The sequence below is a fragment of the Paramisgurnus dabryanus genome, chromosome 23, assembly GCF_030506205.2.
Source record: "Paramisgurnus dabryanus chromosome 23, PD_genome_1.1, whole genome shotgun sequence".
Classification (NCBI taxonomy): domain Eukaryota; kingdom Metazoa; phylum Chordata; class Actinopteri; order Cypriniformes; family Cobitidae; genus Paramisgurnus; species Paramisgurnus dabryanus.
In genome coordinates this window covers 28,223,562-28,247,235 of record NC_133359.1, presented here as the reverse complement: position 1 = coordinate 28,247,235, position 23,674 = coordinate 28,223,562, and the positions used below count along the sequence as shown (strand labels likewise).

Genomic DNA, 23,674 nt, shown 5'->3' with positions numbered 1-23,674 from the left:
GCGGTAACAGTAACCCATCCGGAGGTCGATTGGAAGTCTTACCAGTGGCGCAAACCGAACATGCAAAGACGAAATCGTGGGTGTCACGAGACATACCAGGCCACCAAAATCGTTGCTTAACTAGGAACCTAGTTCTATTAACCCCTGGGTGACAAGCAACACTGGAGCAATGACCCCACTGGAGAACGTCTGACCGTAACTTCTCCGGCACAAATAGTCGGTTCGGTGGGCAACGAGCCGGGGGCGTTACCCCTTCTAAGGCTGTAAAAACCTTCGATTCGACCTCCCATCTGAGCCCGAAGATAATGATGGTCTCCGGTAAAATGTGCTCGGGAGTAGCAGTACGATCGGAACGCTCAAAAAGACGGGATAAAGCATCGGGTTTAATGTTTTTGGAACACAGCCGGTAAGAGAGTGTAAAATCGAATGACCGAAAAATAGAGCCCACCGAGCCTGCCTGGAGTTAAGTTTTTTGGCAGTTCTAATGTACTCGAGATTCTTATGATCCGTCCATACAATGAAGGGTACATCGCTGGGAGGGCTGATCGGTTCTGTTTTGCGCTGGAACGTGGTGGTGGTTTTCCTTCTGACAGCCAGGGCTTATCGTGCATCGACCCGGATCGCCAAATCTACCAGCCCGTTGAGAGAAGTGGGTAACTCCGCCATGACGATCTCTCGCTGGATCCGATCCGCAAGCCCATGCAGGAAATGATCCCACTGCACATCCTCGTTCCACCTGCACTCCGCCGCCAGGGTCCGGAACTCGATGGCATAGTCGGACACCGAACGATCCTCCTGTCGGAGCTCTTTCCTGGCTTCTTTCCCGGCGACGGAGCGGTCGAAAACCCTCTTCATCTCTTCGGATAGCAGGGAGAACGAGGAGCAGAAGATGTCTCTATTCTCCCACACCGCCGTCCCCCAGAGGGCAGCCTTGCCCGTCAACAGAGAGAGAGTGAACGCTACCTTAGTTTCCTCGAGGTAGAATGACCGGGGCTGTGGAGCGAAATGCAAGGAGCAGTGAGATAAGAAAGTACGGCAATAATTGGGCTCACCGGAGTATTTTTCTGGAATGGGTAACCGTGGTTCTGGTAAAAACCTGCCCCCTGGGGGTGAAGATGGTGCAGACAGCGTGGGCGGCACAGTGGGTAGCGTGGGATGTGGAGATCGCTGAGAGAGCTCGGACACTTTTGCCACCATGGACGGCCTTCCGCATCTCCTCGATGGATTTGTCCTGATGATCCATGCGAGCCAGGGAGCGCTGAAGAAATTCCTTGAGCGTCGCGGTGGGTTGGTCTCCTGCTGCTTCCATGTTGGCCAGATTCTTCTGTAATGACACGAAATGCGTGGAAGCAAATGCAGGTGAAAAGATAACAATGTTTATTAAAATATAAACAAAGAGAGAGAACACAGAGTCAATGTTGAGGCAAATAATGTCCGGTGTTGGTGGCAATGGTGGCGAAGACTACGGTGGTTAGTTGGTGGAGATGAATATTGAGTGCGGCGTTGGTGGAGTGGTGAGCAGTGGTGATAATCCAAACTGTACACGGGAACATCCACACGAAGACGACGACCACAATAAACAATCCAAATGGAACACGTAATCCACACAGAACGACACGATAACCACACAACATGGGAGCGGAACAAAGAGTGAGAATCAGAAAGTCATGTGAGTATTTATACAGGAGATGTAATGATGATCAGCTGGTCACACAGGTGAGCGGCATCAGCCTGATGAGCACATGGCAGAGCGGTGAGTAAACAAACACACACACACACGACACAGAGGAAACAATGGATTTCCTACCGTGACACAGACATCACACATAATTAAACACTATTGGCCGGTTTTCTCGGACAGGGTTATCACTGACTAAAATACTGACATCTTTTAACATATGAGTGCTATTGTTTTCTCTCAAAATGCACGCCAGTATTGTATTTTATAAGGTTTGATTTTAAAAATGTCCCATTTATAATTAAGACCGATCCCTAAACCCTGTCCGGTAAACCAACCCTATATACATGTTATTTTAACTAAAATACCTCCACTTTACCTCGGACACATAACATAACACACCTTTATATAAACATATATATATATATATATATATATATATATCTTTACAAAAACATCGAGTATTTGCGTCTTTGCCAATTAATATAGTCTAAAATTAACATTTATTTACAACCACTTACCTGACGTGAACTTGAAGAAACGGCTGATGACTTGTGTCGTTTTGTGGCTGTTATGTGCGGATTGATCTCAGATGAAATGACCTGAGATCCAGATCCTTCCGAGTTAAGACATTTTAAATTCGAAACACGCACATACATACACACGCATGCACGCATGAGAGCGGGTCGCGCGCGTGCCAACACACGGTATATTTAGAAGTTTTATTTAAGATTGTTATATTGGGACTATTTCTCCACCCGCTCCTTCAGCTCTGAAGTTCAAATTCGCAGGCAAGACGCAGTCCGGTTATAACAAATGTGAATATGAACATCACTTAACAGCAATACCAAATAAGTGCAATCCTAAAATATGATTTAAAACAACCCTTTCATTTTTAAGTATAAGGAATTCAAATCAATTAAATAACATGTTTAAACACCACAGAGATATCAGAGCCAGCAGTCGATTTCTGATGCGCTTGCCGAGGTGAGGCTGCGCTGGGCGGGGTGTGATTCTCTGGAGCTCCGTACGAAAGTGTCTGAGCACATTTTTAAATAGACGCTAGCCTTTCTGAATGTTGACTTAATTTGAAAATAACCATTCATTTAATGTTTTAAACAAAGATTTATGTAGACTTAAAATAATATGTCTTCTCAACTAAGCCCAAACAAGAAAATTGGTTTAACTTATATATTTTGCCCATCCAACATTTCATTAATTGGATTTTTTACAGTGTAGTAGTCTAGAGTTTTTTTCTTTAAAATGATGTGAAAATCATCCTGCCTACTCATTCACATTAAACAATATATTGATTTAGAAATTGTAAGACACTTATTGTTTATAGGGGCCGTATGCGAGAAGGATTGGTTGACAGCTTGCAAACAATGAGCTGCATAATGAGCTGCATAATGAGGCAGTAATGTGAGAGGAAACTACAGTAAAGAATGTGAGGACAAATGTGTACATGTTTGTTGAGGTTTATTAAGAAATTAACAATATAATAAAAATAGAAATGAAGGTCAGTAGGACATTTTCAGTTTATTTGGAAACAAACCCTATTCAAAAATGTAACTTGTATAAACTAAGAAACTGATAAACAACAGAGCTGTAAACATGTGGCTCATGTTACCATATAACTTTATGTCCAAAAAGTGTTTTCCACTTCATAGTTTTGTACTGATGAGAGGGATGCAGACCTGTAAGAGAGTTATAAACAGCTGTTAGCATAAATTGTCCACATAAATACCCTTACATACATAACTGATGGGTAAATTTCACTGATAGCACTACATTCAGATAAACTATCATGTACATAAACTCAATTCAGAACATCTCAGATAAACATCTGCAGTGATTAGTAGGGGTGTGCAGCAGAGTCAGTATTTGTATCTGTATTTGTATCTGTAACAATCTAAAAATTATTTGTATCTGTATTTGTATTCGGATGGAACAGGAAGTGGGCTGGTCTTAAACCGGAAGTTTGTCATATTACATGAAAATGGCATTTTAAATTAATTTTTGCTTTTATTATAATTATAACTTAAATAACTGTAAATATTTATTACAAATAATATTACAACAGTTTAATCAAAAAGACAAATAACTTGATTCTCATTAATAATAGGCATGGAAAACAAACTTCTCATTTTCAAAGCCTCATACAGCTTGTGCCTATGTGTGTTAAAGTTGATAGCGCATTGACTGTACATCACCTTTAAGCGTTTATTGTGTCTTTCAGCACAGTTATATGTGACCCATTCTGTCTAAATGAGTGGGAGGTTTTCAGAAAAAAATAAGTACCCTACATTAATCCCTCGTCTAGCGATTCAAATATAGTAATTAAACATCTAAAATGATCGTTTTTGTATGTTTTCTGAGAGTGAAATGTTTAACAATGGTTTTGACAAGAATTTACGAAAGCGTAAAAAGCATTACAACAAACTTGCTGAGCTCATTATTATCTATGTCCATATAGCGTTTGCGTGAACATAAAACTAATTGTTTTTTAAAAAAACTTTCTCATTAATCTTCATCTAAATTAATAAATAATCAGATATTCGTTTAAAATTTCAAATAACAGTATGCTTTATTATTTAAAAATCAGTTTTGACTTAGTTCAAAACAAGCAACATGATTACAAAGAGTTAATTAGAAAGATTTAATTAATATGTTTCAGTTGTTATTTACTTACTTTATTTTTATGTTAAATGCATCTTCAATAAAAATTTTGATTTTAAAATGTTGCATTTTCATATTTGTATCTATTTACATGGTTATTTTATATTCACCTAGATTGACAATGAAGCTTGCTTCAACTTGAAGTAATTAAAAGATCAGCTGTGACCGAAGTCACACGGAGACACAGAGTTATTAATATATATTTTATTATCAGAGTGCAGCATTTTATTTAGGTTTTCTGGTCTTGTGTAATTACAATAAAAAAAACACTAAATTTGTAATTTTTACAGTTGGGTTAAAAGAAGCTTGATATTAGCAGCGTTTTTAAGATTTTAAACTAATTTCAAAACAGCTCGCGTTTCTAAATAAGGGACGCGGAGGAAATGTCATTCATGTCATTTCATTCATTTCACACACATATTATACGTGCTTTAAGGGGTTTATAATTTAGCGCTTTAAGGGGTTTATAAAATATATGGAATCATGTTACAGCACACACTTAAAAGAGCCTGCAGTGCAGGCTCACTGAAAGTTTCCATGAAGGAAACGAAAGTAAATTACTGTGTCTAACACTGTACAGCATGTAACAGATATCCGCCATTACGTAAGATCACGCGTCCTCGTTTGTAAACAATGCGAAAGTTTTTCAATCCGAAGCGTGCAGTCTGCTGAGGTTGCTTATGTAGGCTGAACTGCACAAGCCATAAACATATTACATGATAGCAAATATAAATGAGAATAAATAAGTTACTCACTTCAGAAATATATACTCCTCCAGTGTGTCTTCCATTGTTCTTCTTCTTATGTAACGTTAAAGATAAACGCTTCTCTTCCTCAATGTCCAGTCAAAAATGAAGATATTCCTCAAATGTGTGTATAAAGTTTATCATCTAAAAAATGCGGTAAAGTCTTTAAATTTGATAAAACTTTACGCTTTGTTCGTTTTGGTTTGAACTGCTCCTCTGTTCATTACCATGTCAACAGCCTGTGGGCGTGACCGCATTAGAGATAATGAGCTCAGCCAGGAAAAACTCTCTTTACTTCAATGCAGATTATATAAACAGGCAATATTTGTTTTTGATTATAATTAGCTTGTTTAAAAGTAGACATTTCAAGCTGTCTTTGGATATGTGTATCATGTTTGTGTGACGAGTATTTGCGGAATTTCAATTGATTTTTGTAACGTGTTTTGAGAGACAGCTGGCGGAGAAAGACATGTCTGGATGCACACACTGTTTATTTTCTTTATTTGACAAAAACACAAAGATCTGTTGTTATTGTGAATGAACACATATTAAAGAATACCCATTACAGTTTCAAATGATGTCAAACATGTAAGTGTATGATTATTAATGATGGAGTATTTTAAGTTGATTCTGCCATGATAAGGAGAAAACACGTCAAAACGAGGCGTCACATTTTTGGACCCCAGGGGGTTAATGGTGCCACATGGTGATCAACAGTAAAAATGACAAATTTTACTTCTTTGCAAAAGGAAAAACCACCAACAATCAAGAATAATTATATGATGTCATGGCTTTGCAATCAAAAAAATAATGTTGTTATAATGTATTATTATATGTCAGTATAATGTTGTTAAAAGTCAATGGGGCAAAAATAGAAAATGAGGGAGAGTAAAAAATAAAATCTGATGCTGCACAGAAATAAAAAATCTGATAGATTTTTGCAGCAGTTTAATTTAGTGGATGTTTTCATCAACGAACAACACGAAAGGGTAGTGAATTTGAACAATGCACAAGGGTTAATCACTATGGAACAGTAGCGCTGATTTTTCACATTATGAAGACCACAGAGATTTTGCTACCTGCATAATTTTATATGACTCTGCTGTGCTTGAATGTTTTGAGGGTTGACAAGAGATCGAAAATATAAACCCTTTTCAGAAGCTTTGTAGAATGGTGTGGAGCGTAAAAGCTACAAATTGCAATGTAAACAAATATAACCAAAGAGTTGATAATTGACTTTAGAAAGAACCAACCATCATCTTTTTAAATTCATGGTAAATCTGGCAAATTCATAACTAAGGTAAAACAAATGATATTTGCTATTTGTTTCCTCAAGGCTTTGGAAATCCATCCGGTGGTGAGGGACATCATGATGAATCGGACCTTTGCCATCATCAGTCTCCATTTTACACAGTTCTTGAGAGAAGACTGGGTTTCCTGGTTCACGGTGAAACTGATTCCTCTCCTGCCCAGCATAACTGCAGAGATGCTCCAGACAGCAACATCAGACCGTGACTGCATCGCATTCCATGCAATGTACGTAGTACGCTAAAATTGCTGGCCATGTACTTTAATGCACTTAATGCACTTACAGTGCCATTGTCAATAAAACATGATGCCTGGTCTCAAGCTGTTTTAGTCAGTCATAAAATAGGCATCTATCTTACCTTTTATTTTACATTTCCAATGTAGCGTTGAGGGTCTTACCAGCGTCTTTGACCAGATGTCACCGGAGAGACAGCAGGAGCTCACACTTGTTCTGGTGGATCATCTGAAACACACCGGCAGATCAGGTAAGTCTAGTTGATTCAACCTTTTCCCCAGCATCCATTTTTTCTTATTTGAATTGCTTCTTTTGCGTGAAAAGGTATTATTGTGCTTTGTTTGTCATGATTGCTGTTTCTCTCTCAATGAGTCTCCCCTGCATGGCATTGTTGTAGGCTCAACCTGCGGGTCAGACACCAGCAGTCTCAGAGCCTGGTTTGATGTGAACTTTGGTAAATTCTCAGTCTACGTGGCATTCCAAGATCTGCTACTGCTCAATGCAAACTTTCTCAATGTAAGGCCTTAATTTGCTGCACAATTTGTTATGTGACTGTATCCTGGTGTCCATGCTCAGTCTGCAACCTTTCGTTTGTTTTTACAATTAGTTTGAGGCACTGGACTCTCTGAGCGCTTCCCAAGTTGCTAAGCTGACGGTGGACTCTGGAGCACTGAACAACACAGACATGATCACCATGGTATTTGACCATCTAGAAAATGGCTATGTGTTCCAGAACGTGAATGATTTCCTGGCAGGTCTCACCCAGAATTTGCAGGTATGTTCTTTCTTTGATCTTGAGAAAGCATGTTATTGTAATAGAAGGGCATGCAAACTTATACAAGTCTGCATCCATTTGATTGATGCAAATGACGTGACAGAAAATTCAGGAGGGCTGAAGGAATTTGTAAAGGGTCTGTTGATGTTCTTTTGTGTTTGGTCATTTCCTCAAGGATTTGGAAATCCATCCAGTGGTGAGGGACATCATGATGAATCGGACCTTTGCCATCATCAGTCTCCATTTTACAGAGTTCTTCAGAGGAGACTGGGTTTCCTGGTTCACCGTGAAACTGATTCCTCTATTGCCCAGCATAACTGCAGAGATGCTCCGAAAAGCAACATCCTACGGCGACTGCATCGCATTCCACGCAATGTACGTAGTATGCTCACGTTGTTGGCCATGTACTTTAATGCACTTATTGTCCCGTTAGGTGCACTGTCTCAAGATGTTTTAGATAGCCACATAAAGCAGGCAAAAATGGCATATATCTTCCCTTTTTATTTTACATTTCCAATAAAGCGTTGAGGGTCTTAGCAGTGTCTTTGACCAGATGTCACTGGAGAGACAGCAGGAGCTCACAATTGTTCTGGTGGACCATCTGAAACACACAGGTGGATCGGGTAAGTCTAGTTGATTGAACTTTTTCACGGCCTCGATTTATGTATGTTTGAATTGCTTCTTGTGCCTTAAAGGCATTACTGTGCTTTGCCTGTCATGATTGCTGTTTCTCTCTCAATGAGTCTCACCTGCGTGGCATTGTTGCAGGGTCAACCTGTGGGTTAGACACCAGCAGTCTCAGAGCCTGGCTTGATGTGAACTTTGGTAAATTCTCAGTCTACGTGGCATTCCAAGATCTGCTACTGCTCAATGTGAACTTTTCCAATGTAAGTCCTTTGATGTGCTGCACAATTTATTCTGTGACTCTATCTAGGGCTCCATGCTCAGTCTGAAACCTTTCGTTTGTTTTTCCCTCATCAGTTTGAGGCACTGGACCTTCTGAGCGCTTCTCAAGTTGCTCAACTTACAGTGAACTCTGGAGCACTGAACAACCCAGACATGATCACCATGGTATTTGACCATTTAGAACATGTTGATGCGTTCCAGAATGTGAATGATTTCCTGGCAGGTCTCACCCAGAATTCGCAGGTATGTTCAATCTTTGATCTTGGGTAAGCATGAAATTGTAATAGAACAGCATGCATGCAAGTATGCACAAGTCTGCATTCGTTTGATCTATACAAATGACACAGCAGAAAATTCAGGAAGGCTGAAGGAATTTGTACCAGGTCTGTTGATGTTCTTTTGTGTTTGTTCATTTCCTCAAGGCTTTGGAAATCCATCCGGTGGTGAGGGACGTCATGATGAATCGGACCTTTACCATCATCAGTCTCCATTTTACACAGTTCTTGAGAGTAGACTGGGTTTCCTGGTTCACTGTAAAACTGATTCCTCTCCTGCCCAGCATAACTGCAGAGATGCTTCAGACAGCAACATCAGACGGCGACTGCATTGCATTCCACGCAATGTACGTAGTAGGCTAACATTGCTGGGCATTTACTTTAATGCATTTATTTTGCCATTGTCAATAAAATCATGGTGCCCTGTCTCAAGATGTTTTGTTCAGTCATTTGAAGCAGGCAAAATAAGCATCTATCTTACCTTTTAATTTTACATTTCCAATGTAGCGTTGAGGGTCTAAGCAGAGTCTTTGACCAGATGTCACTTGAGAGACAGCAGGAGCTCACAGTTATTATGGTGGACTATCTGAAACAAACTGGCGGATTGGGTTAGTCCAGTTGATTCAACTTTTTCCTGCCCTCCATTTATGTTTGTTTGAATTGCATCTTGTGCCTTAAAGCCATTACTGTGCTTTGACTGTTATGATTGCTGTTTCTCTCTCAATGAGTCTCTTCTGCGTGGCATTGTTGCAGGCTCAACCTGTGGGTCAGACACCAGCAGTCTCAGAGCCTGGCTTGATGTGAACTTTGGTCAATTCTCAGTCTACGTGGCATTCCAAGATATGCTACTGCTCAATGCGAACTTTATCAATGTAAGGCCTTGATTTGCTGCACAATTTGTTCTGTGACTGTTTCCTGGTGTACATGCTCAGGCTGCAACCTTTCGTTTGTTTATCCTCATTAGTTTGAGGCACTTGACTCTCTGAGCACTTCCCAAGTTGCTAAGCTGACGGTGGACTCTGGAGCACTGAACAACCCAGACATGATCACCATGGTATTTGATCATCTGGAAAATGGCAATGCGTTCCAGAACGTGAATGATTTCCTGGCAAGTCTCACCCAGAATTCGCAGGTATGTTCTTTCTTTAATCTTGGGAAAGCATGTCATTTTAATAGAAGAGCATGCAAACATATACAAGTCTGCATCCGTTTTTTTTCCGATACAAATGGGCGGCATAAAATTCAAGAGGGCTGAAGGAATTTGTACCGGGTCTGTTGATGTTCTTTTGTGTTTGGTCATTTCCTTAAGGCTTTGGAAATCCATCCAGTGGTGAGGGACATCATGATGAATCGAACCTTTGCCATCATCAGTCTCCATTTTACAGAGTACTTAAGAGGAGACTGGGTTTCCTGGTTCACCGTGAAAATGATTCCTCTCTTGCCCAGCATGACTGCAGAGATGCTCCAGACAGCAACATCCTACGGCGACTGCATTGCATTCCAGGCTATGTACGTAGTATGCACACATTGTTGGCCATGTACTTTAATGCACTTATTGCCCTGTTAGGTGCCCTGTCTCAAGATGTTTTAGTCAGTCACTTAGAGCCGGCAAAATTGGCATCCATATTACCTTTTAATTTTACATTTCCAATGTAGTGTTGAGGGTCTTAGCAGCGTCTTTGACCAGATGTCGCTGGAGAGACAGCAGCAGCTCACAATTGTTCTGGTGGACCATCTGAAACACACCAGCGAATTTGGTAAGTTTAATTGATTCACCTTTTTCCCGGCCTCCAGTTTTGCTTGTTTAAATTGCTTCTTTTGCGTTAAAATGCATTATTCTGCTTTGCCTGTCATGATTGCTGTTTCACTCAAAATGAGTCTTCACTCCATGGCATTGTTGCAGGCTCAACCTGCGGGTCAGACACCAGCAGTCTCAGCGCCTGGCTTGATGTGAACTTTGGTAATTTCTCAGTCTACGTGGAATTCCAAGATCTGCTACTGCTAAATGCGAACTTCTCCAATGTAAGTAATTGATTTGCTGCACAATTTATTCTGTAACTGTATCCTGGTGTCCATGCTCAGTCTGCAACCTTTCGTTTGTTTTTCCCCCATCAGTTTGAGGCACTGGACCTTCTGAGCGCTTCCCAAGTTGCTCAACTTACGGTGAACTCTGGGGCACTGAACAACCCAGATATGATCACCATGGTATTTGAACATCTAGAAAATGCTGATGCGTTCCAGAATGTGAATGATTTCCTGGCAGGTCTCGCCCAGAATTCGCAGGTATGTTCAATCTTTGATCTTAGGAAAGCATGTCATTGTAATAGAAGAGCATGCAAACATGTACAAGTCTGCATCCGTTTTTTTTTCTATACAAATGACGCGGCAGAAAATTCAGGAGGGCTGAAGGAATTTGTACCAGGTCTGTTGATGTTTTTTTGTGTTTGGTCAGTTCCTCAAGGCTTTGGAAATCCATCCCGTGGTGAGGGACATCATGATGAATCGGACCTTTGCCATCATCAGTCTCCATTTTACAGAGTTCTTGAGAGTAGACTGGGTTTCCTGGTTCAAGGTGAAACTGATTCCTCTCCTGTCCAGCATAACTGCAGAGATGCTCCAGACAGCAACATCAGACGGTGACTGCATCGCATTTCAAGCAATGTACGTAGCAAGTAACATTGTTGACCATGTACTTTAATGCAATTTGTCAATAAATCATGGTGCCCTGTCTCAAGATGTTTTAGTCAGTCACTTAAAACAGGCAAAATAGGCATCTATCTTACCTTTTTATATTACATTTCCAATGTAGCGTTGAGGGTCTTAGCAGCGTCTTTGACCAGATGTCACTGGAGAGACAACAGGAGCTCACACTTGTTCTAGTGGATCATCTGAAACACACTAGTGCATCGGGTAAGTCTATTTGATTCAACTTTTTCCCCGCCTCCATTTTTGCTTGTTTGAATTGCTTAATTTTCGTTATAAGACATAACTGTGCTTTGCTTGTCATGATTGCTGTTTCTCTGTAATTGTGTCTCCCCTGTGTGGCATTGTTGCAGGCTCAACCTGTGGGTCAGACACCAGCAGTCTCAGCGCCTGGCTTGATGTGAATTTTGGTAAATTCTCAGTCTACGTGGCATTCCAAGATCTTCAAATGCTCAATGCAAACTTTTTCAATGTAAGGCCTTGATTTGCTGCACAATTTGTTCTGTGACTGTTTTCTTGTGTCCTTGCTCAATCTGAAAAAATTTGTTTGTTTTCCCCCATCAGTTTGAGGCACTGGACCATCTGAGCTCTTCCCAAGTTGCTCAACTTACGGTGAACTCTGGAGCATTGAACAACCCAGATATGATCACCATGGTACTTGACCATCTAGAAAATGGCAATGCGTTCCAGAACATTAATGATTTCCTGGCAGCTCTCGAACAGCATTCGCAGGTATGTTTATTCTTTTGTCTTGGGTAAGCATGTTATTGAAATAGAAGGGCATGCAAACATATACAAGTCTGCATCCATTTGATTGATCCAAATGGCGTGGCAGAAAATTCAGGAGGGCTGAAGGAATTTGTAAAGGGTCTGTTGATGTTCTTTTGTGTTTGTTCATTTCCTCAAGGATTTGGAAATCCATCCAGTGGTGAGGGACATCATGATGAATCGGACCTTTGCCATCATCAGTCTCCATTTTACAGAGTTCTTCAGAGGAGACTGGGTTTCCTGGTTCACAATGAAACTGATTCCTCTCCTGCCCAGCATAACTGCAGAGATGCTCCATAGAGTAACATCAGACAACAACTGCATCGCATTCCACGCAATGTAAGTTGTACTCTAACATTGCTGGCCATGTACTTTAATGCACTTATTGTGCCATTGTCTGTAAAAACATGATGCCTGATTGCAGTCTGTTTTAGTCAGTCATTTAAAGCAGGAAAAATAGGCATCTATCTTACCTTTTTAATTTACATTTCCAATGTAGCGTTGAGGGTCTTAGCAGTGTCTTTGACCAGATGTCACTGGAGAGACAGCAGGAGCTCACACTAGTTCTGGTGGATCATCTGAAACATACCGGCGGAACAGGTAAGTCTAGTTGATTCAACTTTTTCCTGGCCTCCATTTTTGCTTGTTTATATTGCTTCTTTTGTGTTAAAAGCCATATCTGTGCTTTGTTTGTCATGATTGCTGTTTCTCTCTCAATGAGCCTCCCCTGTGTGGCATTGTTGCAGGCTCAACCTGTGGGTCAGACACCAGCAGTCTCAGCGCTTGGCTTGATGTGAATTTTGGTAAATTATCAGTCTACGTGGCATTCCAAGATCTTCTAATGCTCAATGTGAACTTCTCCAATGTAAGGCCTTGATTTGCTGCACAATTATTTCTGTGACTATCCTCATGTCCATGCTCAGTCTGCTACCTTTCGTTTGATTCTCCTCATTAGTTTGAAACACTGGACTCTTTGAGCGCTTACCAAGTTGCTAAACTGACAGTGGACTCTGGAGCACTGAACAACCCAGATATGATCACCATGGTATTTGACCATCTAGAAAATGGTGATGCGTTCCAGAACATGAATGATTTCTTGGCAGGTCTCACCCAGAATTCACAGGTATGTTCTTTCTTTGATCTTGGGAAAGCATGTCATTGTAATAGAAGAGCATGCAAACATATACAAGTCTGCATCCATTTGATCGATAGAAATGGAGCGGCTGAAATTCAGAAGGGCTGAAGGAATTTGTACAAGGTCTGTTGATGTTCTTCTTTGTTTGGTTATTTTCTCAAGGCTTTGGAAATCCATCCAGTGGTGAGGGACATGATGATGAATCAGACCTTTGCCATCATCAGTCTCCATTTTACTGAGTTCTTGAGAGAAGACTGGGTTTTCTGGTTCACCTTGCAATTGATTCCCCTCTTGCCCAGCATAACTGCAGAGATGCTCCAGACAGCTACAACCTACGGTGACTGCATCGCATTCCACGCAATGTACGTAGTATGCTCAAATTGTTGGCCATGTACTTTAATGCACTTATTGTCCTGTTAGGTGCCCTGTCTCAAGATGTTTTAGTCAGTCACTTAAAGCAGGCAAAATTGGCATCTATCTTACCTTTTCATTTTACTTTCTGATGTAGAGTTGAGGGTCTTAGCAGCGTCTTTGACCAGATGTCACTGAAGAGACAGCAGGAACTCACAATTGTTCTGGTGGATCATCTGAAACACACCGGCGGATCGGGTAAATCTAGTTGACTGAACTTTTTCCTGGCCTCGATTTATGTTTGTTTGAATTGCTTCTTGTGCCTTTAAGGCATTACTTTCATTGCCTGTCATTTTTGCTGTTTTTCTCTCAATGAGCCTCTCATGCATGGCATTGTTGCAGGCTCAACCTGTGGGTCATACAGCAGCAGTCTCAGAGCCTGGCTTGATGTGAACTTTGGTAAATTCTCAGTCTACGTGGTATTCCAAGATCTGCCACTGCTCAATGCGAACTTTTCCAATGTAAGTCCTTTGATGTGCTGCACAATTTAATATGTGACTGTATCCTGTGGTCCATGCTCAATCTGAAACCTTTCATTTGTTTTTCCCTCATCAGTTTGAGGCACTGGACCTTCTGAGCGCTTCTCAAGTTGCTCAACTTACTGTGAACTCTGGAGCACTGAAAAACCCAGACATGATCACCATGGTATTTGACCATCTAGAAAATGGCAATGCGTTCCAAAACGTGAATGATTTCCTGGCAGGTCTTGCCCAGAATTCGCAGGTATGTTCGATCTTTGATCTTGGGTAAGCATGCCATTGTAATTGAAGAGCATGCATGCAAGCATGCACAAGTCTGCATTCGTTTGATCTATACAAATGACGCAGCAGAAAATTCAGGAAGGCTGAAGGAATTTGTACCAGGTCTATTGATGTTCTTTTGTGTTTATTCATTTCCTCAAGGCTTTGGAAATCCATCCGGTGGTGAGGGACGTCATGATGAATCGGACCTTTACCATCATCAGTCTCCATTTTACACAGTTCTTGAGAGTAGACTGGGTTTCCTGGTTCACTGTAAAACTGATTCCTCTCCTGCCCAGCATAACTGCAGAGATGCTTCAGACAGCAACATCAGACGGCGACTGCATTGCATTCCACGCAATGTACGTAGTAGGCTAACATTGCTGGCCATTTACTTTAATGCACTTATTGTGCCATTGTCAATAAAAACATGATGCCTGGTCTCAAGCTGCTTTAGTCAGACACTTCAAGCAGGCAAAATAGGCATCTATCTTACCTTTTATTTTACATTTCCTATGTAGTGTTGAGGGTCTTAGCATTGCCTTTGACCAGATGTCACTGGAGAGACAGCAGGAGCTTACACTTGTTTTGGTGGATCATCTGAAACATACCGGCGTATCAGGTAAGTCTAGTTGAGTCAACTTTTTCCAGGCCTCCATTTTTTATTGTTTAAATTGATTCTTTTGTGTTAAAAGCCATTACTGTGCTTTGCTTGTGCTGATTGCTGTTTCTCTCTCAATGAGTCTCCCTTGTGTGGCATTGTTGCAGGCTCAACCTGCGGGTCAGACACCAGCAGTCTCAGCGCCTGGCTTGATGTGAATTTTGGTAAATTCTCAGTCTACGTGGCATTCCAAAATCTGCTACTGCTCAATGCGAACTTTTTCAATGTAAGGCCTTGATTTGCTGCCCAACTTGTTCTATGACTATATCCATGCTCAGTCTGAAACCTTTCATTTGTTTTCCCCATTAGTATGAGGCACTGGACTCTCTGAGCGCTTCCCAAGTTGCTAAGCTGACGGTGGACTCTGGAGGACTGAACAACCCAGATAAGATCACCATGGTTTTTGACCATCTAGATTATGGCGATGCATTCCAGAACGTGAATGATTTCCTGGCAGTTCTCACCCAGATTTCAAAGGTATGTTCTATCTTTGATCTTGGGAAAGCATGACATTGTAATAGAAAAGCATGCAAACATGCAAACAAGAAAATTCAGGAGGGCAGAAGGAATTTGTACCGGGTCTGTTGATGTTCTTTTGTCTTTGGTCATTTCCTCAAGGATTTGGAAATCCATCCGGTGGTGAGGGATATCATGATGAATCGGACCTTTGCCATCATCAGTCTCCATTTTACAGAGTTCTTGAGAGGAGACTGGGTTTCCTGGTTCACCGTGAAACTGATTCCTCTCCTGCCCAGCATAACTGCAGAGATGCTCCAGACAGCAACATCATACGGCGACTGCATCACTTTCCACATAATGTAAGTAGTATGCTCGCATTGTTCGTCATGTAATTTAATGCACTTATTATGCCATTGTACATAAAATCATGGTGCCCTGTCTCAAGATGTTTTAGTCACTCATTTAAAGCAGGCAAAATAGGCATCTATCTTACCTTTTTATTTTACACTTCTAATGTAGCGTTGAGGGTCTTAGCAGCATCTTTGACCAGATGTCACTGGAGAGACAGCAAGAGCTCACACTTGTTCTGGTGGATCATTTGAAACAGACCAGTAGATCGGGTTAGTCTAGTTGATTGAACACTTTCCCGGCCTCGATTTATGTTTGTTTGAATTGCTTCTTATGCCTTTAAAGGGATAGTTCGGCAAAAATGATATTAAAACCATGATTTACTCACCCCCCAAGCTGTCCGAGTTGCATATGTCCATCGTTTTTCAGACAAAAACATTTTCGGATATTTTAGAAAATGTTTTAGACCTTTTAGTTGATTAAATGTAATGTTACGGGGTCCACGACCTTCAAGCCCAAAAAAAGTGCGTCCATCCTACACAAATTTAATCCAAACGGCTCCAGGATGATAAACAAAGGTCTTCTGAGGGTAATCCGTGCGGTGTTGTTGTAGAAATATCCATATTTAAAACTTTATTAACGAATATAAATACCTTCCGGTAGCGCTGCCATCTTACGCCCCATTCAGACAGCCAACAACAAGCAGTAGCAAAGCGACGCGATCTCATTCATTTCAATGGATACCTGGCGACTTCCGGCGACACGAGCGAAAGTGACCGTTGGCGACCGTATGGGCGTGTCCAGCGATGCGAGAAAGTTAAGAAAAGTTTAACTTTATGCAAATGTCGAGCGACTTTCGGGAGCGACTACCAATGAGAACAAAGCAGTGGAGTTCACGTCATCCTTTTCTTGTAAGTTACTGGCGTGGATGGTACTCATTTGTTTATGACAACCAGATTTAGAAACGCCTCATTGAAAGAGACGTGCGACACACAGCGATAACGTCGCTGGCAGTCTGAACGTACTCTTAGACTCCTCTGTATTCAGGAGAGAGTATTCGCGTAGTGTACGCACTTTTCTTAGTGACGTATGACAAATTCGGGGGGCGGGAGCACAGAGCAGCAGCAGAGTAGCCTCCGTAGGCTGCATAAGCTCTCATCCTGAATGCGGACGCGACTAAGATGGCGGCGCTACCGGAAGGTATTTATTTTCATTAATAAAGTTTTAAATATGGATATTTCTACAACAACACTGCACGGATTACCCTCAGAAGGCCTTTGTTTATCATCCTGGAGCCGTTTGGTTTATTTTGTGAAGGATGGACGCATTTTTTTCTGGACTTGAAGGTAGTGGACCCCGTAACATTACATTTAATCAACTGAAAGATCTAAAACATTTTCTAAAATATCCGAAAATGTGTTTGTCTGAAAAACGATGGACATATGCAACTCGGACAGCTTGGGGGTGAGTAAATCATGGGTTTCATATAATTTTTGGCCGAACTATCCCTTAAGGCATTACTGTGCTTTGCCTGTCATGATTGCTGTTTCTCTCTCAATGAGTCTCCTCTGCGTGGCATTGTTGCAGGCTCAACCTGTGGGTCAGACACCAGCAGTCTCAGAGCCTGGCTTGATGTGAACTTTGGTAATTTCTCAGTCTACGTGGCATTCCAAGATCTGATACTGCTCAATGCAAACTTTTCCAATGTAAGTCCTTGATGTGCTGCACAATTTATACTGCCACTGTATCCTCGTGTCCATGCTCAGTCTGCAACCTTTCGTTTGTTTTCCCCCCATTAGTTTGAGGCACTGGACCTTCTGAGCGCTTCCCAAGTTGCTCAACTTACGGTGAACTCTGGAGCACTGAACAACCCAGACATGATCACCATGGTATTTGATCATCTAGAAAATGCTGATGCCTTCCAGAACATGAATGATTTCCTGGCAGGTCTCACCCAGAATTCGCAGGTATGTTCAATCTTTGATCTTGGGAAAGCATGTCATTGTAATAGAAGAGCATGCATGCAAGTATGCACAAGTCTGCATTCGTTTGATCAATACAAATTACGTGGCAGAAAATTCAGAGGGCTAAAGGAATTTGTACCAGATCTGTTCATGTTCTTTTGTGTTTGGTCATTTCCTCAAGGCTTTGGAAATTCATCCCGTGGTGAGGGACATCATGATGAATCGGACCTTTGCCATCATCAGTCTACATTTTACAGAGTTCTTGAGAGAAGACTGGGTTTCCTGGTTCACAGTGAAACTGATTCCTCTCCTGCCCAGCATAACTGCAGAGATGCTCCAGACAGCAACATCAGACAGCGACTGCATTGCATTCCACGCAATGTATGTAGTATGCTAACATTGCTGGCCATGTACTTTAATGCACTTATTGTGCCATTGTCATTAAAATCATGATGCCCTGTTTCAAGAGGTTTTATTCAGTCATTTAAAGCAGGCAAAATAGGCATCTATCTTACCTTTTTATTTTACATTTCCAATGTAGCGTTCAGGGTCTTAGCAGCGTCTTTGACCAGATATCACTGGAGAGACAGCGGGAACTCACACTTGTTATGGTGGATCATCTGAAACACACCAGCGAATTTGGTAAGTCTAATTGATTCAACTTTTTCCCGGCCTCCAGTTTTGCTTGTTTAAATTGCTTCTTTTGCGTTAAAATGCATTATTCTGCTTTGCCTGTCATGATTGCTGTTTCTCTCAAAATGAGTCTCCACTCCATGGCATTGTTGCAGGCTCAACCTGCGGGTCAGACACCAGTAGTCTCAGCGCCTGGCTTGATGTGAACTTTGGTAAATTCTCAGTCTACGTGGAATTCCAAGATCTGCTACTGCTCAATCCAAACTTTTCCAATGTAAGGCATTGATTTGCTGCACAATAATGTTTGTGACTATCCTGGTGTCTATGCTCAGTCTGTAACCTTCCGTTTGTTTCTCCCCATTAGTTTGAGGCACTGGATTCTCTGAGCACTTCCCAAGTTGCTAAGCTGACGGTGGACTCTGGAGCACTGAACAACCCAGACATGATCACCATGGTATTTGACCATCTAGAAAATGGTGATGCATTACAGAACATGAATGATTTCTTGGCAGGTCTTACCCAGAATTCGCAGGTATGTTCTTTTTTTATCTTGGGAAAATATGTCATTGTAATAGAAGACCATGCAAACATGTACAAGTCTGCATCCGTTTGATCGACCCAAATGGCGCAGCAGAAAATTCAGAAGGGCTGAAGGAATTTGTACCAGGTCTGTTGATGTTCTTTTGTGTTTGGTCATTTCCTCAAGGCTTTGGAAATCCATCCAGTGGTGAGGGACATAATGATGAATCGAACCTTTGCCATCATCAGTCTCCATTTTACAGAGTTCTTAAGAGGAGACTGGGTTTCCTGGTTCACCGTAAATCTGATTCCTCTCTTGCCCAGTATAAATGCAGAGATGCTCCAGACAGCAACATCCTACGGCGACTGCATCGCATTCCACGCAATGTACGTAGTATGCTCACATTGTTGGCCATGTTCTTTAATGCAATTATTGTCCCGTTAGGTGCCCTATCTCAATATGTTTTATTCAGTCACTTAAAGCAGGAAAAATTGGCATCTATCTTAATTTTTAAATTTTACATTTCCAATGAAGAGTTAAGGGTCTAAGCAGCGTCATTGACCAGATGTCACTGGAGAGAAAGCACCAGCTCACAATTGTTCTGGTGGATCATCTGAAACACACCGGTGGAATGGGTAAGTCTTGTTGATTAAACTTTTTCCCGGCCTCAATTAATGTTTGTTTGAATTGCTTCTTGTGCCTTAAAGGCATTACTGTGCTTTGCCTGACATGATTGCTGTTTCTCTCTCAATGTGTCTCTTCTGCGTGGCATTGTTGCAGGCTCAACCTGTGGGTCAGACACCAGCAGTCTCAGAGTCTGGCTTGATATGAACTTTGGTCAATTCTCAGTCTACGTGGCATTCCAAGATCTGCTACTGCTCAATGCAAACTTTTCCAATGTAAGTCGTTGATGTGCTGCACAATTTATTTTGTGACTATATCCTGGTATCCATGCTCAGTCTGCAACCTTTCGTTTGTTTTTTCCCCCATCAGTTTGATGCACTGGACTCTCTGAGCGCTTCCCAAGTTGCTCAACTTACGGTGAACTCTGGAGCACTGAACAACCCAGACATGATCACCATGGTATTTGACAATCTAGAAAATGGCAATGCGTTTCAAAACGTGAATGATTTCCTGGCAGGTCTCACCCAGAATTCGCAGGTATGTTCAATATTTGATCCTGAGTAATGATCTCATTATAATGGAAGTGCATGCATGCAAGCATGCACAAGTCTGCATCCGTTTGATCGATACAAGTGATGTGGCAGAAAATTCAGGAGGACTAAAGGTACTTGTACCAGGTCTTTTGATGTTCTTTTGTGTTCTGCATTTCCTCAAGGCTTTGGAAATCCATCCGGTTGTGAGGGATGTCATGATGAATCGGACCTTTGCCATCATCCGTCTCCATTTTACACAGTTCTTGAGAGTTGACTGGGTTTCCTGGTTCACATTGAAACTGATTCCTCTACTGCCCAGCATAACTGCAGAGATGCTTCAGACAGCAACATCAGACGGCGACTGCATCGCATTCCACGCAATGTACGTAGTACGCTAACATTGCTGGCCATGTACCTTAATGCATTTATTGTGCCATTGTCAATAAAAACATAATGCCCTGTTTAAAGCTGTTTTAGTTAGTCATTTAAAGCAGGCAAAATAGGCATCTATCTTATCTTTAATTTTACATTTCCAATGTAGCGTTGAGGGTCTTAGCATCGTCTTTGACCAGATGTCACTGGAGAGACAGCAGGAGCTCACACTTGTTCTGGTGGATCATCTGAAACACCCCGGCAGATCGGGTATATCCAGTTGATTCCACTTTTTCCAGGGCTACATTTTTGCTTTTTTGAACTGCTTATTTTGCATTAAAAGGCATTATTGTGCTTTGCTTGTCATGATTGCTGTTTCTCTCTCAATGAGTCTCCCCTGCATGGCATTGTTGCAGGCTCAAACTGCGGGTCAGACACAAGCAGTCTCAGCTCCTGGCTTGATGTGAACTTTGGTCAATTCTCAGTCTACGTGGCATTCCAAGATCTGCTACTGCTCAATGCAAACTTTTTTAATGTAAGGCCTTGATTTGCTGCACAATTATTTCTGTGACTGTACCTTGGTGTCCATGCTCAGTCTGCAACCTTTCGTTTGTTTGTCCCATTAGTTTGAGGCACTGGACTCTCTGAGCCCTTCCCAAGTTGTTAAGCTGACGGTGGACTCTGGAGCACTGAACAATCCAGACATGATCACCATGGTATTTGACCATCTAGAAAATGGCAATGCGTTCCAGAACGTGAATGATTTCCTGGCAAGTTTCACACAGAATTCGCAGGTATGTTCTTTCTTTGATCTTGGGAAAGCATGTCATTGTAATAGAAGAGCATGTAAACATGTACAAGTCTCCATTCGTTTGATCGATCCAAATGGCGCGGCAGAAAATTCAGAGGGCTGACGGAATTTGTACAGGGTCTGTTGATGTTCTTTTGTGTTTGGTCATTTCCTCAAGAGTTTGGAAATCCATCCATTGGTGAGGGACATCATGATGAATCGTACCTTTGCCATCGTCAGTCTCCATTTTACAAAGTTTATGAGAGGAGACTGGGTTTCCTGGTTCACCGTAAATCTGATTCCTCTCTTGCCCAGCATAAATGCAGAGATGCTTCAGACAGCAACATCAGACGGCGACTGCATCGCATTCCACGCAATGTACGTAGTATGCTCAGATTGTTACTTTAATGCACTTATTGTCCCGTTAGGCATCCTGTCTCAAGATGTTTAAGTCAGTCATTTAAAGCAGGCAAATTTTGGATCTTTCTTACCTTTAAATTTTACATTTCCAATGTAGCATTGAGGGTCTTAGCAGCGTATTTGACCAGATGTCACTGGAGAGACAGCAGGAGCTCACAATTGTTCTGGTGGACCATCTGAAACAAACCGGCGGATCGGGTAAGTCTAGTTGATTGAACTTTTTCCCGGCCTCGATTTATGTTTATTTGAATTGGTTCTTGTGCCTTAAAGGCATTACTGTGCTTTGCCTAACATGATTGCTGTTTCTCCCTCAATGAGTCTCTCCTGCTTGGAATTGTTGCAGGCTCAACCTGTGGGTCAGAAACCAGCAGTCTCAGAGCCTGGCTTGATGTGAACTTTGGTAAATTCTTTGTCTACGTGGCATTCCAAGATCTGCTAATGCTCAATGCGAACTTTTCCAATGTAAGTCGTTGATGTGCTGCACAATTTATGTTGTGACTGTATCCTGGTATCCATGCTCATTCTGCAACCTTTCGTTTGTTTTTCCCCCATCAGTTTGAGGCACTGGACCTTCTGAGCGCTTTCCAAGTTGCTCAACTTACGGTGAATTCTGGAGCACTGAACAACCCACACATGATCACAATGGTATTTGACCATCTAGAAAATGCAGATGCGTTCCAGAATGTGAATGATTTCCTGGCAGGTCTCGCCCAGAATTCCCAGGTATGTTCAATCTTTGATCTTGGGTAAGCATGCCAAAGTTATAGAACAGAATGCATGCAAGTAGGCACAAGTCTGCATCACTTTGATCGATTCAAATGACATGGCAGAAAATTCAGGAGGGCTGAAGGAATTTGTACCGGGTCTGCTGAAGTTCTTTTGTGTTTGGTCATTTCCTCAAGGCTTTGGAAATTCATCCCGTTGTGAGGGACATCATGATGAATCGGACCTTTGCCATCATCAGTCTACATTTTACAGAGTTCTTGAGAGAAGACTGGGTTTCCTGGTTCACGGTGAAACTGATTCCTCTCCTGCCCAGCATAACTGCTGAGATGCTCCAGACAGCAACATCAGATGGCGACTGCATTGCATTCCGCGCAATGTACGTAGTACTCTTACATTGCTGGCCATGTACTTTAATGCACGTATTGTGCCATTGTCAATAAATTCATGGTGACCTGTCTCAAGATGTTTTAGTCAAGTCATTTTAAGCAGGCAAAATAGGCATCTATCTTACCTTTTAATTTTACATTCTCAATGTAGCGTTGAGGGTCTCAGCAGCGTCTTTGACCAGATATCACTGGAGAGACAGCAGACGTTCACACTTGTTCTGGTGGATCATCTGAAGCACACCGGCAGATCAGGTAAGTCTAGTTGATTGAACACTTTCACTGCCTCGATTTATGTTTGTTTGAATTGCTTCTTGTGCCTTAACAGCATTTCTGTGCTTTGCCTATCATGATTGCTGTTTTTCTGTTAATGAGTCTTTCCTGTGTGGTATTGTTGCAGGCTCAATCTGTGGGTCCGATACCAGCAGTCTCAAAGCCTGGCTTGATGTGAACTTTGGTAAATTCTCAGTCTACGTGGCATTCCAAGATCTGCTACTGCTCAATGTGAACTTTGTGAATGTAAGGTCTTGATTTGCTGCACAATTTGGTTGTGACTGTATCCTTGTGTTTATGCTCAGTCTGCAACCTTTCATTTGTTTCTCCCCATTAGTTTGAGACACTGGACTCTCTGAGCACTTTCCAAGTTGCTAAGCTGACGGTGGACTCTGGAGCACTGAACAACCCAGACATGATCACCATGGTATTTGACCATCTAGAAAATGGTGATGCGTTCCAGAACGTGAATGATTTCCTGGCAGGTCTCACCCAGAATTCGCAGGTATGTTCTTTCTTTGATATTGGGAAAACATGTAATTGTTATAAAAGAGCATGCAAACATGTTCCAGGCTGCTCCCGTTTGATCGTTTGATCGAGCCAGAAAAT

The 23,674-nt window shown here is 41.7% G+C and overlaps 1 protein-coding gene across 1 annotated transcript in view; it reads left to right on the top strand.

The window, feature by feature from the left end:
- LOC135788147 (uncharacterized) overlaps positions 1-23,674 on the top strand; it is a 101,110-nt gene that overhangs the window by 36,885 nt on the left and 40,551 nt on the right. Inside the window, exons 13-68 of the mRNA XM_073813287.1 lie at positions 6,440-6,639; positions 6,796-6,896; positions 7,044-7,162; positions 7,254-7,421; positions 7,597-7,796; positions 7,944-8,044; positions 8,190-8,308; positions 8,403-8,570; positions 8,750-8,949; positions 9,110-9,210; positions 9,356-9,474; positions 9,567-9,734; positions 9,912-10,111; positions 10,259-10,359; positions 10,506-10,624; positions 10,718-10,885; positions 11,055-11,263; positions 11,412-11,512; positions 11,659-11,777; positions 11,870-12,037; positions 12,213-12,412; positions 12,573-12,673; positions 12,820-12,938; positions 13,029-13,196; positions 13,371-13,570; positions 13,717-13,817; positions 13,962-14,080; positions 14,175-14,342; positions 14,522-14,721; positions 14,881-14,981; positions 15,128-15,246; positions 15,330-15,497; positions 15,639-15,838; positions 15,999-16,099; positions 17,415-17,533; positions 17,627-17,794; positions 17,973-18,172; positions 18,333-18,433; positions 18,580-18,698; positions 18,789-18,956; positions 19,131-19,330; positions 19,479-19,579; positions 19,725-19,843; positions 19,938-20,105; positions 20,284-20,483; positions 20,643-20,743; positions 20,890-21,008; positions 21,100-21,267; positions 21,442-21,641; positions 21,781-21,881; positions 22,027-22,145; positions 22,239-22,406; positions 22,586-22,785; positions 22,947-23,047; positions 23,193-23,311; positions 23,403-23,570. Of these exons, the coding sequence (XP_073669388.1) occupies positions 6,440-6,639; positions 6,796-6,896; positions 7,044-7,162; positions 7,254-7,421; positions 7,597-7,796; positions 7,944-8,044; positions 8,190-8,308; positions 8,403-8,570; positions 8,750-8,949; positions 9,110-9,210; positions 9,356-9,474; positions 9,567-9,734; positions 9,912-10,111; positions 10,259-10,359; positions 10,506-10,624; positions 10,718-10,885; positions 11,055-11,263; positions 11,412-11,512; positions 11,659-11,777; positions 11,870-12,037; positions 12,213-12,412; positions 12,573-12,673; positions 12,820-12,938; positions 13,029-13,196; positions 13,371-13,570; positions 13,717-13,817; positions 13,962-14,080; positions 14,175-14,342; positions 14,522-14,721; positions 14,881-14,981; positions 15,128-15,246; positions 15,330-15,497; positions 15,639-15,838; positions 15,999-16,099; positions 17,415-17,533; positions 17,627-17,794; positions 17,973-18,172; positions 18,333-18,433; positions 18,580-18,698; positions 18,789-18,956; positions 19,131-19,330; positions 19,479-19,579; positions 19,725-19,843; positions 19,938-20,105; positions 20,284-20,483; positions 20,643-20,743; positions 20,890-21,008; positions 21,100-21,267; positions 21,442-21,641; positions 21,781-21,881; positions 22,027-22,145; positions 22,239-22,406; positions 22,586-22,785; positions 22,947-23,047; positions 23,193-23,311; positions 23,403-23,570 (8,241 nt within the window). The remainder of the gene's footprint in view (positions 1-6,439; positions 6,640-6,795; positions 6,897-7,043; positions 7,163-7,253; positions 7,422-7,596; positions 7,797-7,943; positions 8,045-8,189; positions 8,309-8,402; positions 8,571-8,749; positions 8,950-9,109; positions 9,211-9,355; positions 9,475-9,566; positions 9,735-9,911; positions 10,112-10,258; positions 10,360-10,505; positions 10,625-10,717; positions 10,886-11,054; positions 11,264-11,411; positions 11,513-11,658; positions 11,778-11,869; positions 12,038-12,212; positions 12,413-12,572; positions 12,674-12,819; positions 12,939-13,028; positions 13,197-13,370; positions 13,571-13,716; positions 13,818-13,961; positions 14,081-14,174; positions 14,343-14,521; positions 14,722-14,880; positions 14,982-15,127; positions 15,247-15,329; positions 15,498-15,638; positions 15,839-15,998; positions 16,100-17,414; positions 17,534-17,626; positions 17,795-17,972; positions 18,173-18,332; positions 18,434-18,579; positions 18,699-18,788; positions 18,957-19,130; positions 19,331-19,478; positions 19,580-19,724; positions 19,844-19,937; positions 20,106-20,283; positions 20,484-20,642; positions 20,744-20,889; positions 21,009-21,099; positions 21,268-21,441; positions 21,642-21,780; positions 21,882-22,026; positions 22,146-22,238; positions 22,407-22,585; positions 22,786-22,946; positions 23,048-23,192; positions 23,312-23,402; positions 23,571-23,674) is intronic.